At 45.8% G+C, this 14,972-nt stretch overlaps 1 protein-coding gene across 2 annotated transcripts in view; it reads right to left on the bottom strand.

Moving 5' to 3' along the window:
* Nucleotides 1–14,972, bottom strand: part of SLC14A2 (solute carrier family 14 (urea transporter), member 2) — a 43,921-nt gene that overhangs the window by 15,208 nt on the left and 13,741 nt on the right. Inside the window, exons 8-10 of one of the 2 annotated variants that reach the window (XM_012725809.1) lie at nucleotides 13,875–13,924; nucleotides 13,352–13,523; nucleotides 12,116–12,118 (exon numbers count right to left, since the gene is read on the bottom strand). In XM_012725809.1, the coding sequence (XP_012581263.1) occupies nucleotides 12,116–12,118; nucleotides 13,352–13,523; nucleotides 13,875–13,924 (225 nt within the window). The remainder of the gene's footprint in view (nucleotides 1–12,115; nucleotides 12,119–13,351; nucleotides 13,524–13,874; nucleotides 13,925–14,972) is intronic. The other variant, XM_004683872.1, reaches the window with a different exon arrangement.

The raw sequence follows: 14,972 nt of genomic DNA, 5'->3' as shown, positions 1-14,972 counted from the left end.
GGTTTTCTGAATCCTAAGACCAATGTTGTGCACAATAACTTACTTTTCTTGGTTCTTTCTGACTCACTTGCCCCCTCAACATACTACTGTGTGGCCTGGTGCAGTGAGCGCCCCACCTGGCTGCTTAGAGGGTTGTTAACTGGGCTGTGGGGGGGACGGAGGGGTGTGTGTGTGTGTGGGGGGGGGTTGGGCAGCTGTCCCGCAGCCTGTGGGGGAAGCTCCTCAGCATCCCTGGTTGGTGAAGGAGCACAGCCCCTCTCCCCCCCCCCCCTTCTCTAAGAATCCTTAGTAGATGCCCTGAGGCACAGAGCTGGGGGCAGGGCTGGCTCCAGGACCATTTCAGGGGCATAGCCGCTGCCTTGGAGGATTGCACCATCCGTGTTTTAATATTTTCACAGGCCAGCAGCCCCAGCGATGTCTCCCCACCTTGACTCAGAGAAGGAACAGCTGTGGGCCATGGCGATTTGTTCAGAAACGCTTTATGGAGTTTCTGAACAAACTACTGAGGCCGCTACTGAATCTACCAGACAGAACCTGCCAACCATTCACCCATCAGGTGTGAAAAGAATTTGTAGGAGAGGCCACCTGTCAGACCCAGTATTGACTCTCACTGTCTTTAAGGGAAATAAAACAAATCCAAACCAATTCTGACATCGCTCAGAAGAGAGAAGAAAACCAGCCCTTACCCAAGCAGGCCCACTCCCACGCGCTTCTCACTACTTGTCACTCCCAAGTGTTGAGCAGCTTTGCTGGCTCCGGCAGGCGGAGTTGCTGCCACACACCCCCAGCAACAGCCACCAGGCAGCATCTGGGCCCCACCACCGAGGCCCGTCGTCACCCCTCCCTGCCCCCTGCGTCTCTTGCTCCCCCAGGTGTTCGAGGACACATGGCAAGGCAATTTGCTAGCTACTATGTTCGAGTAACTTTTTTTTAAAAGTTGACACATCATTTATGTGACCTGAATTTTTCCTACATCCTGTTCTGCATGACTCTGGCCCCATTTGGGCACGTGTTTCCTTATGAGGAAGCTGAGCTTGCACTATGGGTTGTAATTTTTAGGACTAGTCTGAGAGAGTGTGTGTGTGTGTGTGTGTGTGTGTGTGTGAGAGAGAGAGAGAGAGAGAGAGAGAGAGAGAGAGACACAGAGACAGAGAGAGAGAGACATTTGCATCTTTTTTCTGGGACATTCTGTTTAGCCAGTCTTTTCAAACATCATTCTACAGATGACCAAAAGCATGGCTGTTAGAATTCAAAAGGGTTTTGAGCTTTCTCATTTTACAGCTGGGGAAACTAGGTGTAGAGAAATGGAGTCATCGCCTGGAGGCCACACAGCTATTGGCGAAGCAGGAGTAAACATCAGGTAGGTCCATTCTGTTTCTTGCCTAAGTCTAAGATTCATTTCCTTAAACCGTATTTCCCACTGGGGATTAATTTTTGGTCTGTCAATTCAGCACTGCTTTTGGTTATAATGGCTTCGTGAGGTGTTCTAGAATCCATTTCTCCTTACACTTTGGCTCCTTTTTCTTCGGGGACTTAAGAAAAACCCAGAAGTCGTTCTGAGGTTCCCAATGTATCTCGATGGGGGCAGGCTGTGTGAGAGCTGGATGGTGTGAAGGTAGAGGCTGGGTCCATGGGAACTTGGGGGTCAGTAGTTGGACATCCCCACTTTTTAATTAAATCAATCTTTTAAAATACTGAGGTGTGTGTCACTATCATCTGAGATAAATCCTCATAGTAAATGCTTTAAACTTGCCCCTCCCCGACAACTCACTTGCTGGCCAATGAACTCACCTGGATTTTGTTTGTTTTGCTTTGTTTTTGTCTTTGGCTTGCTGCATGGAAAAGATATTAAATGAACTGGCACTTCGATTATCATCAGGAGGTCTCATGGTAACTCACAGGCCAGGTTCGAGAGACTGCGAGAGTCAGAGCAGCCCACTGCAGCGGGGGTCACCCCTCAGCCAATCCCACTTCAATGACTTTGCTCATCTTCTCCCCCTGTTCTCACTCCAGCCCACTGCCTCATAGTTGCATGTCGATTTTATCATCTGATTTTGATCTTTCCCCTTTCAATCCATTCTGGGTTTCAACTGATGGACTACTGGCCACTCACTTGCTTCACAAGGCTGCCGGTTGCCAAGGGTGTAAACCCCTCCCCCAGGCTTTGCAGATGTTCTATAATGTGGCTCGTTTCGCCCCCTCTTCCCAACACACACCCTGCTTTGGCTCCTTGGCCTAATCACTGGCCATCTGTGCTTCCTCTTTTTTGACTAATTTCCACCCACCACTCAAGGCCTGGTTTATGTCTACCCCTCCGTGAAGCCCTCTTTGGTTTATTTGGCCACATGGCTCACTCCACTTTGAGTTCCCTTTGCATTTGCAGAAGGTAACCTGCCTGCATCTTTTGAAGGAGGGGCCACAGTGCGTTTTTATATTGACAGTTACAATGTATATGAAAAATATGCAGTATGTGCTTTCCAATCCAGTGAAACCACTGAGAATTCCAAATCCTTGATAACCAAGTGACCTCTGACTCTAGGCACTGGCTGAAGGAAATTAAGGTCCAGAGAGGTCACACAGCACTTACTGAGCCAGGCTTCGCTTCTTTACTCCTGCAGGGTAGGTGCCACGGTGGGAGATTTCCAAAGAATACCAATGGATTTGTGACTTTCATATTCTTAAAAATTATAAATCAGGTCCTCCCTGGTGGCGCAGCAGGTTAAAGCACTGCACTAAGAAGCTAAAGCCACTTCCGCATGAAGTTCGATTCCCACCTGCCCTGGAGGTGACCACATGGCGTGGCAGACCTCTCCTGGCCCGCCCGCTGCTCCCCTCAGCAGTGTACTTCATCGGTCTGCCTGTTCTGCTCCCCACTCTGTCTCTGGTGAAGCCTCTCGCCGCCCTTGAGCCTCTGGCCTGTATCCCAGTTCTGTATGCACAAATAAATAAATCTTTTAAAAAAATTATAAATCATTCTACATCCCAAACAAAATTCACCAACTCTCCCCCCCCATCCTCCCCACCTGACCTGTGTATTATTACGTTTGTGACACCTACTGAAAGACCAAAGAAAATTCTGGAACACTGTGCACTTGTTAATTCTCTAATGGCAAAATCTCCATACTCCTTTTCTCTACATCCTTTTCCCTGCCACCTCTCCACCCCATCATCTATGGCAAACATAGCTAATTGATCAATGTATTCTTTTCTAATAAGTTTCAAAATCTCCACAGAGTCTTTCTTAACACAATGGTTCAGAACACTAACAACAATAACATTTGAGAGTACACGTATTTCCCCCCCCCCACTCTAACCTTAAGAGGGTGGGGAATCTGTACACACTTGAGAGAAGACATGTATTCAGGCCAGGGTACTGATAACAGGCATGCATCCTTCCTGACCAGGAGTATTTCCAAAGCTCACACTACACGCTTTCTCCAGCAAATCCACCAAGGTTCATGTCCTTCGGTGCCACCTACCTTACAAGATTGTCTATTCTCTGATCAGATAACTTGAGCATCCTGGAACATTGTTCCTTATGGCATGATTATCAGTCTTCCAGAAACATCCTCCTATTGTAGCTACACAGAAGATGTCTATTGTTATCTAAGAGAGCTACTTAAGAGAGGTGGAAAGGAGACAGGTTGTTAAGCTGGGTGTTAAGATGTTTGTGGATATGAGGTGGTCTGGTTCCTCTGGCAAGTCTGAGGAGGGGTATAGGCCCTGAGGAGTGAGGTCAAGATGCCTGGTCCAGGTGCCTCCACCCTGGACTCAGATGTAATAAGTCCCAGAAGAAGGTATTCAGATCACCTCTTCAGAATCCAGGGCTCATCCTTAAAGAAGGATGAGTAATATGAAGGCTCATCCAGCGGGCAGTTAGGGTGGCACCGGGTTTTGGGGCTGGTGGGCTAGCCTGGGGCCACTAACAGGTGAATAGTAAGGGCTGTTGAGTCAGGACACTTGGGGTTTTGTCCAGGTCTCTGGACAAGCCGTGGGCACCTCCTCTACAGTCAGGGGTGTGAACTGTCAATATGTAAGAGTTCTCCCAGCATAAAACCTCCAGACCTAAATCTCTCTCTGGGATATTAGTAAGGTCACTGTCCAAGTCTGGCCCCCCTGGACACCCAAAGAAAGGAACCGAGGAAGACCAGCTTTCTTTTTTTCCCTCTTCCTTTGGAAAGTCAGATGACTCTGATGGCTGGAGGGTCTACCTGATTCATTTCTCTTCCCCAGAACCTCTTACCTGGCTCCCTTTGATCTCCTGCAGAGGCTGGAGGAGTCTAGACCATCGAGGTCTGCAAAGAAGCTTCTTCCAGTTGGGCTGTGACTTGGTCCTCAGCTCCAGGCGCTGGACTCCTCCCTCAGCCGGAACTCTTTCACTTCCTGGCACCCTCCAGCCTGGCCTCTCGCTGACTTCCCATAAGTTCACTTTGCCTTCTCCAAACCTATGCCTACCACATGACTGGGTAAGGAAAGGGACCATGAGGAGAAGGGAAAACCAGCGGTTCTTTCTGTAGCTTTCTTTCTGTAGACGCCTTCCTAAGCTCCCAGGGGAGCAATGGCTACCATGGTTCCCCCACCTGGCTTGAACAGGTAGGTTTCCTTTAAAGGGGCAGACCAGGACTGTCTAGCAGTAGCTGCCTGGTTTTCTCTTGGGCATTGGCTCCCAGTTAGCAGTCTCATTAGAAGACCCGATCTAGTATTTGCCTTTAAAGCAATTGTCTAAATATTGTCTCCTCAGGGGGCCGATTTGCTTTCCAACCTCAATAACCCTCTTAATTCCCAGTGAAGGTGCAGGTTGGGGAACAGCAGTGACATCAGTGTCTCAATGGAAATTTCTGTAGAATCTAATACTAGAGGCTATCTTTCTGCTTTTGTGGGAACTTTTGGACTCCTCCTTCTGACTTTTGCTCACCAGGGTCTTCGGGGATCACCGTGGGGTCCTCTCAGCAAGAACGTGATGCCCAAACCCTGCCTCCAGAAAGGCCCCCAGGGCTCTATATATTGAGAAAGCCAGGCCTCCACGTCCCGTGAGGCCTTGGGGTCTGGTGGGAGGGACTCTGGGGAGGGGGCCCATTCCAATTGTGATTTGTTTGGCTTGGTGGATATAATGGGTCAAACTTCAACCCTCCCACCTGCCTCTGCATTTGTCACTCCCTGTTGCCTCCCTCCACACACACACCTGCACAGGCACACACACTTAGTGATGGGATGTGAGCCTACCCAGGTTCTGAAACAAAACCTCACATTGGGGAAATTAGCTCCACCTGAGTAGACAAACGCCTCCACTGACGTCAAAGGCCCCCTTCCACTGCGCCAGGTGTTTTGGAACTGCCGCAGAGGGGTTCTGATCACCGAGGGCTTTCTGAGGGAGAAAAGCAAACAAAGGGAGGGAGGAACTGGTGAGCCCCACATTCCAGGGAGAGGTGGTGAGCTAAGGCCAGGCTGATTCCCTGCTCGGGACCCAGCCCTGGTGCTGCTAATTCAGGACTGTGGCTGTCTGTGCATGACACTTGTCACTGTCCAGCTGGCTGGTTACTGGCTCAGCCCTGAAGGCTCATCCTTGCTTTCTTGCTCTGCCCTCTCCTGTGGGATCATGTGGTGCACTCAGCTGGTCTTCTAAGGTCCATCCACACTTGAGTGAACAAGAAGAGCCAACCATGAGCAACATGCAACCAACTTGAAAAGACCTCATGATCAATGAGGAGTCATCCAGGAAATGGACATGCCTTCCATGGGCCCAAGGGAGCCATGGCGCCTAGAAGTGTTCTCTCTCTCACACCCACACTTAGGACAAGAGAATCAAGTGCTGTCCTGGATACCATAGGCCAAGATGGAATCTTGTCCCTGGAATGTCCTACCTGGACTGCAGCTTGAATGGTGAAAGCTCCTGAAAGATCTATGTCGACAGACTCTTTCCTTGAAGGCTTAGACCATCATAACTCATCTCAGTATTAATTTTTCTTCATGCCTCCCTTTGGTTCTGCATTTCCAACCTCACAGAGGGAGGAGGACTACATGGACCTCTGGGGCTAATCTTGGGAAGGGCATGGCCCATGAGGGGAAAAAAAAAAACCACCACCACCAAGTTCACATGGAATAATGTAAGCTGAGCTGGCAGCTCTCCTTACAAGGGCTTCCTTTCATCATTCTGTTCCAGCTGCCCTTGCAACTATGGGAGGGACTTCAGTTCATCAATTCATGGAGGTGAATGAAGGCAATCTCATTCACCCACCCTCCTTGGGGGTGCTGGAGTTCTCATTTCACTAGGCACAGGGCCTATGGAATTTTCATTATTCTCCAAATGACAACAGACAGAAAAATCAAAGCAACTAAAAAAACTCACATAAAAAATTGAATGCCTTTAAAGTTGCCCAATGAGACTGTGGTTTACTGAGAAGAAATCATAGCCACACAGAAGCTGCCAGCTCTGCCTAGTGTTAAATTAGATTTATCCTGTCTCCCACAACCATTTGGGCCCAAGGAAACCAAACTCAGACTCATGTAGGAAGCACAAACAAATTGGGGCACATGGGTTTGCTGTAACCACAAATACTGGACATGAAGACTGAGCTTCCCAATGGACAGGTCTTAGAAGAGAGAGAAGAGACTTGATAGGGGAGAGGGGAGGGGAGCAGAAGGTTAAGACCAGGGCACAGTGAGGACGTTATCTCCTCAGTTTGCATACACAACGGAAAAACATGTTGAGCATTTTGGTAATCTGACTAAATGGCTAACTGGTCAAACACCAAGAAAAGCTGTAAGGCAACAATGATTTATTTTTAGTACATTTTATCTCCATGCTCTTGTTTTCCCCACCTCAGTGATACTCCCTCTTTAGTGCTCTGTAGAAACTCAGGGCCATACAGAAAATCTTGGAGTTGTAAGTGGAAGGTGGTAGTGGTTGTGGTGTACTCCACTCCAAGTAAGCAGGGGCTTCTAGAACAAGCATTTCATGGGCAAATTCCATTATTAAGCACCCACTCCAAAAGTTTGCCTGCCAATCACCACCCATGCCTTGCTGTATGTTCTGTAGTAAGTTGACTAATTCTTCCACATACTGCAGTCAGTCAAGTCCCCTTCCTATCTTTTCTTCCCCAAGCCAAAGGGACAAGGGTGCTCCAGACCTCGCTTACTCAGCTTGGCATCATCTCAGCATGCCTTCTCTTGCCAAAGGCCTTCGAAAAATAGACCACCCACTGTTTTTCTTTGTAGTCTCTTTTTCATCCAACCTATTCTCAGAAATGGCTCCTTTAACCTAAGATGCAAATGGCTGGTCATGCTTACTGTGCTATCTACCCAAGACTGTTTACAGTTTAACAGGTTTAAAGCCTTCAACTGGGAATGTTTAAGGGCAGGTAATAGCTAGAGGACAAGAGAAGCAGCACAGAAATTTTTCTGGAAACCTGAAAGTCAATGCTTTATACTTTTCCTGGACAACAGAAGACCCATTCAAATGGAAAATTCACTCAAAGTAATGAAACAGGTGCTGTGAACTTCTATGCCAGAGGCAGCCTGAGGTCCATCTTCACTTCAGGTGAGACTACTCACCTGGCCAGTAAAATCCCCATAAAGTAAATTCCTTGAAGGCAGGAACTGATCTGATTCTTTCCTGGTTTGTTGTCAAGTGGAAACCTCAGTCACATATTAACAGTTCTTCACATAATGTCTTCTGGATGAGTGGGGGGTGAGGTCAGGCTACAAGGCCAAGTTTCTAGGGGCTCAGCTCACGAAAGCTGGAAAATGGCCCTGGGTCAGCAACACAAGGGGCCCATTAGTCACAGAATAAGGGGAATAGGCAGAAGTTTGGAGCCAGAAGTTACTAAAAGCTGTATCTGATTTCTGGAACTCAAAGAGATAGACAAAAACATAATAATGTAAACACACTGAGATTCAATTTTGGCCCCTATCCCAAAGAAATTTTGAAACTAAACACATGATTTTTGAACTAAAATACTTATTTGTTGAATTGAAGCAAAGAAAGGTTATTACTGGGGTGTCAATAGGTGGACTGGAAGATCAAAGCAGAACAAACATAAAAACGGTAATGATTATGAAGAACCAAAGCTATTTAGAGCAGACACTGAAGAGGTCTAACGTAGGCTAATGGGTATTCCAGAGGGATGAAATGGAAGAAAAGTAATAATCAAACAATGCTAGAGAAACGTCACTGAAAGACTTAAACTTGCAGATTGAAAGTCAATACTGATGAGAACAAACACTGGGGCTTAACTTCATAACATTCCTGAACTCCAAAGAGAAGGGATAAGGCTTACAACTTCTAGAAAGAAGGAACAAGTTATGTTCAAGGAAAAAAGAATGAGGTTGGCATCAGAGTTCTCAAGGAAGCCAGAAAATGAAGGAACAACATCTGGAGAGAAATGAGGAGAGAGGTTACTGCCCAGGGACCCCCGGCCAATGGCCATTCGCTTATCAGGGCAAAGGAAATTGTGGGCATGCAAACCTCGGAGAATACTTCACTCATAATTTCTCATATTACTGTTAATTGTTAGAAGAAAATATACAAAAGAATACTAAACAGATAATAGATGAGTCAGGACAAAGATCTCAAAGTAGAAGGTGAAGAATGGAGAGACAGTGAGGAAAGGAAACAGGTCTGTGTAGAGGGTGAGGTTCAAGTGCACAATGAGAGGATTACTGAGCATGTGTGTCATAGGGGCTAAGTAACAATTACTGCAAAAGGAAGAGGCATATTGCAAGGGGAAAGAATTAAGGGGAAACAAGCAATCTCAGAAAAATCCTGGGATAGAAGATATTAGAGAGGTAAAAATGTTTTGATGATGGGGGCAATGGAGAGGCGAATGGTGGATATTATGAAGGTTTTAGTTTCTTGTAGTGGGGAAGAAACGTTCTAGTAATGTAGTATCTTTTCAGGGTAAACCATTTTGACATCTTATTTTTATGTAGTAATAGAGAAATGTACTTTTGATAAGAATGGTTGGGAAAGTGATAGAGTTAAAAGATAGTTAAAAGGAAATGCTAATAGTTAAGCCAGTGGAATAAGAAAATACTATAAAGTAGATGTGGCAACATTCAAGTCAGGTAAGGTGGAATGATGATAAACGCACTAGAGAGGATAAATGATAAAATGGGGAGTCTAGCAGTAAAGGTAGAATTTATGAAGATTCAATGATAGTGGGTCTCAAACAATGTAGCAGCTAAATTTCAGAAATGCAGGGCTTAGTAAAGTTATATGTTTAAAATTGACTTTTACTAGTTCCCTTTCAGAAGTAAGACTCTATAGGCAAAAAAAAAAAAAAAGCACATAGAAGTATTAAATGATGAACTTAGTATATCAATTTAATATTCACTCCTTCAAATAAAAAAATTACATTTTATGTGTTCAAAATCAATCAAGTGCTTGGCTACAAAGAAAAATTCATAAAATATTAAAATAGATATTTCACAAGATATAATCTCTGCTTATAATCTAACAAAAGTAGATACAGCGAGTTTAAGAACATTAAAGATCCTAAAGGCTAGAGTTTAAGAAACACATTCTTAAATAATCCTTAGATCAAGGAGAAATGAAAACAAAAATCACAAGCTATTTAAAAACTAATGAAAGTAGAGTATTTCATTTCAAAACCTACAGCATTTAGCTGGATCTGTACCGTGGAGAATATTAATAGCCTTAAATATCTTTGTTGTTAAAGGAGTAAGACCTGAAAGGAAAAACACATCTAATTTTTAAACATTAGGAGAAAAATAAAATTTCTATAAGCCATAAGAAAATAGGCAAAATAAATCAGTATAATAGAAGATAAACCCAAACAACAGAAAGGACAAATACATTCCAAACTGCTTCTTTAAAAAAAGTCGGTAAGATAGAAGAACCCCTCACAAGCCTGAATAAGAGGAGAGAATAAAATTAGGTTACATCAGGAATGAGAGAGTGGCCCAAACCGTAGGTATAGGAGAAAGATTACTGATGAGAGCATTATAAGGAACAGTGTGGCGATACAATTTTGCAGCGAAAGAAAACAGATTATTTTCTAGAAAACTGTAGTTTGAACAAGTGGAAAACTGGACTGTATCAATTATCATCGAGGAGATTAGAAAGATGATTCAAGATTGAGCATTAAAAAATGCAGTAGGAATGATGCAAAAGAATAAAATATATAAAAAGCAGCAGGACAAATTGTTTTTCCCTGACAGCAGCACTCTTCCAAGTTACAGGAAAGAAGATGGCTAGAGAGGAAGTTGTGAGATCAATGGGAAAGGAGAAAGGACCTGGAGGAGGGGGGAAGGTATGATGGGGAGAGTCAAAGGTAGAGCCTCCTCTGGAGCCCCAGTTCCCAGCACTCCCCAACCCCGGTCCTTAACGACTGCTTGTTTATGCTCAGCCATAAATGTCTGTGTACCGCTATCATTTGTACACTGGAGGCAGCTGCTCCCGGGTAACAGGAACACAGCCGGGACCTGTGACCCTAAGCTCTTCTGCACTCCTCGTGGCCCATTTCCATGCAAACTCAAGTTGGTGGTGAGAATCTGTATGTTTAGGGATCCCGCCCCTACTCATTGAGGCGGTCACTGAGATGAGCAAACTCTGGTGAGGGCAGGACATAGCCACTCCAGGGGGCTCTCTGGTCCCGTAAGACTATGGGCCGGGTCAGAGGGCATCTGGACATCTGTCCTTGCCTGTGGGCAGTGTGACCTGTGCTGGGCAGACTCACATAGAAGGTGGGGATTTCTGTCTGTCTGCACGTCTGTCCACGGGAGACACAGCATCTGCTCATGAGCCTGGCTTTGAGGTTTGTTCTGCCTCTGGGAGAGTTCATTTGACCACATTTGGGAAATATCATTGATTTTCTGCCTCTTAGCCCAAAGATGTTTTAAAAACTTCATCACTCTTGCGTGACTTCTCTTGGCAAGCTACTTCAGTGACTAACTCCACCTAGGCAGTTCTTTCTTAAATCAAACTCATAGAGGACAGTTTTTCTATTCCCATTTATGTATCTGGCATCTCCATCACAGTGTATTAGAGAGTTGCTGGGGGCACTGTGGTTTTTCCAGATTCACTGAGCATATTCCTTTCCTATTTTTTTTTAGCCTTTATCTATTTTTCTTCAAGCAATTTTGGCAGCTTGTAATAGAGTTAGCTTTTCATTTCTATAAGGACTAAAGTGGGAACTTAGGAGAAAAAAAATCCAGATACCCGTGACCACAGCGGTACCTATAAATGACAAACTATGAAGCAGGTGGGAAGAGAAGGGGAGATAAGATGAACTGGTCCAACTGACTGGAAAGGCCTTCTCCTATCAAAATAGTTTTCATTCAAATCTGATTCACTGTGTGCTTTTTAAAAATTTGTCTACCCAAGATTTATTATTACTATTGTTATTATTTTCAAATAAATGTTATTGATTTACCACTGGTTTCCAATACTGTAACTTGGGAGTGTGGCTGCACACCTGGATATAAGTACATCTTTACCCTCACACCCCCAGCGTTCTAGTGCCATCACCCATCATGTTCCCCACCTCAGCCCACTCCTCTCACCTTCCCTCCCTTTTCCCTGTGTTAACCACTATTTTTCATAATCTAAGATTATGCTAAGAGATGTAAGTCAGAAAGTGAGAGATAATGATTCCATGGTTTTGCTCATATGTGGACTATAATTAACCAACGCTAAGAAACTGGCAAAACACAACAGATCTGGTTCTTTGGATGGAGATTGTCGAGGGCTTAGAGGAGACAACAGGAGCTTTCTTAGCCCAAAAAGAATGAAAGAGTGGATGAATTTGCTAGTTCTTTTATCTATTATTGGAATTCCTTGGGGATCTCCTCTCCATTCTGGGTAATTGAGCTCCTTCTGAAAGCTTGCAGGGGTAGGAAGCCCCCCCCCCCCATCTGGAGGGGTCCTAGGCCATAGGATGGCAGGAATACAGGCCTTCCCACTCCTCCAGCCCTGAGATTCTGGGACTCTCCCTGTAAGCTGGAAACTCTTGCACCCAAGGCTCTTAGTTTCTCTTACTTCCATGATGGAGTACCACTGCAGACAGGACAAGAGAGGAAGGGTGGGTGAGGGAGGGTGAGCCTAGGAGTGGACCCCAGACAGTTCTATGAAAGGGAGGCCTGGTTTATAACTGACCCCCTAGGGCGTATCACTAGGTTTGTACAATCTCTGAAGGAGCCTCAGAGTAGATAGTCCTGGTTCCAATCACAAAACCCCTTATGTCAATCATCCATTTGACTTGCTATTGTATTGCTCTGCCATATCAGGGACAGGCAGACTTGAGGCTTGAAGGCCAAATCTAGCCAGCTGGCTGTTAAAGAAAGTCTTACTGGAACACAACCAGGCTTATTCATTTACATGTGTCTAAGGCTGTTTTATGCTACGATGACAGAATTCAGTACTTACAACCAACTATGGCCTCCAGAGGCAAAAATATTTAGTATTTTATGCTTTCCAGAAAAATCTTGTCAGCGTTGATCTCTATATATTGATTCCTAAAGACTGTATGCAAGTTAATGACTATAATTGGGAAACCAGATGATGAAATTCATGGATAACTGGTAGGTTTTCTATGTTCAGGGCTAGCCATTTGTTCTAAGTATCATAGGCCTCCTTAAACCTCCAATACCCACGTGTAAAAAAGAAAATGAAACAAATTCCCCCAGCTTTTCACATATGGAACTCAGGTACTTTCAGCAACTGAAGTCTCCTCTTAAAGTTGCAGTCTGACCTATGCTGTGCTCATCTTTCAGAATGATAGTCATAGCTAGGAGCCTAAATTATTAATTCCTTCCTGCTATGGAATGTTGTTTTGCCCTTACCTACCACTGAAGGTTCAAATTCCCCATTTAAAGAATGTCAGCGTCCTCAATCCTGCTCCTACGTTGACTTTGAAACCATCAATGTGCTCTTCCTCATGTTTTGGCAAAGGCTTTGGCACGATGGCCAGCCGCCGGCTCTGAGGCTACAGTCCCTTCCCAGGTTTCCTGAATTTCCGCCCACCCTGTGTCTGCCAAGCAGTTTTACAAGCATCTACTACTTAGTTGAACATACCAAGATCATTTCTTAATCACCTTCCCGAAAGACTAAATGTAAATGTGCTTGTTTTAAGTCAATGACATTTCAAACAAATGCCTCAGGTCTATCTCCGGCTCGCTCATTACCAAACTTCCTCTGATGTTGCCCATGGGTAGTTACGGTGATTTGAGCACAGAGAGAAAATCAGCGATAGGGAGGGGTAGTCACAGGCGTGTCTGGTGCAAGCAGAGGCGAAGGAGGTGAACGCTGCAGCACATGGACCCAGAATTGAGACCCCAGGGAGCAGACCAGGGCCAGGCTAAGCGCTCTTCCGCCCGGAGCTGGGCTAGTCACCGCTGGGGGACTTCTCTTCACTGCTTTTCACCGTCAGGTAGTAAGCGCGGTTGGCCTCTGGGTAGGTGACTTTGCTGAGAGGGAGCTTGTAGATGGCAGGGTTGTTGGTCGTCAGGAGCAGGAAGGTGAGCGTGGAGAGGCAGAAGGCCCAGGTTCCTGGCGGTACTCCAACCTGGAAATACAAGGGCTGAAAGTGATTCAGGAACCTTGGGAAGAAGGGTGTGGCAGGGTTTGAGGAAAAAGTGCCAGGACTGGCACTTTTTTCTGGACTATAGTGTCAGAGTAGTTGGTGGTAGAATTTGAGGTGCTGGTACCTTTGGGCACAATCCAAATCTTTTAACGAGGCACAAGGGTGCAGCGGGCAGGTCTTTCCTGGACAAACCCTGGAGAAAGCGTGGCAAAGGCTTTGTAGGAGTAGCAGCCACTATCACCCACTCAGGATGCTGCCATCAAACTCGAAGGAGCCTGTAGTCTGGCTGGGGAAGGGCACTTTTGGGTAGAACTGAGGGGACTCCAAACTTACCACTGACATTATGTTGGAGAGGGCGGCTCCCACGTATGCACAGAACAGGGCTATGGAGGAACAGGAGGATTGAAGGTCAGCCTCCTAGAGTCCCCAGCCCCCCTCGAGAGTGGGTCCCCCCCATCTGCACAGCCTTTAGTTCCTGACACCTGACATGTCTGCTTGGCATCCCTGGCTATCTTTGTAGCTAAGTATGGCCCATCTCCCATCAGACTGTGTCTTCCCTGAGGGACACATACCCACTTAAATTCCTCACTTTCTTCTCCACTTCCAAGGTGACCCTGCCTAGAGTCAGAGGTCCACACTGACTGTAGGGATGGTCTGGCACTCGCTGGCTGGCTGTTCTTCCACAGGGCAAGCTGTCAGATTATGTGAATTCCTAGTCGGGGACTGCCAGTCTGAGACTGTGTGGCCATGAAGCTGATACCGGGTCCCACTGGAGTTAGCCTTTATTGGGCTCCTGAGCTAGTCCATCGGCGCCAGGCAGCTGGACAGTTAGGGGAGCCATCCACACCTCTGGCACAAGCTCTGGAGAAGCTCCTTCTGCTCCCAAACTTTTTAGCTCTTTGTGTTTCTCTGTCCAATACACCTTCTCGCCACTCATTTCCTATCCAAATCCCATGCTGAAAGTATTGAGATAAGCTCCCACCTTCCCCTGAAGCCTTTCCAGATGGTCCCAGCCACATGAATCTGCCAATTCTCTGATGGCAAAAGGCAGTTATATTTTGAGGCTCAAAATATCTGGCATTTTTGACTTTGCGAATATTTACTGAGCCTACTGTCTCCATGGCTTGCTGCTGAGAGGGACATGGAAGTCCTCTGAAGTCTCCATATAGTGCAAACAAAACAAGAACACAAATATAAGTTCTTCTAGATGCTCTTCTGCCCTTTGTCTCTAGTTTTGCTTATTAAAGTCCTGTTGTTTCCAGAGAATGTAAACAACCTCAGGACAGGCAGGCTGTGGAAAGATAAGACTGGGATTTGAATCTCACCTCTGCCAGTGACACATCTGTATCCCAGGGCAAGTTCGCTAACCCTTCCATGGCTGTTTTTCTCACCTGGAGAATGGGGCTGGCAACCGATGTGTGGACGGGATCT

This window comes from Condylura cristata, unplaced genomic scaffold (genome assembly GCF_000260355.1).
Source record: "Condylura cristata isolate star-nosed mole 26May11 unplaced genomic scaffold, ConCri1.0 scaffold00016, whole genome shotgun sequence".
NCBI lineage: Eukaryota > Metazoa > Chordata > Mammalia > Eulipotyphla > Talpidae > Condylura > Condylura cristata.
This window is presented reverse-complemented; position numbering and strand designations above follow the sequence as displayed.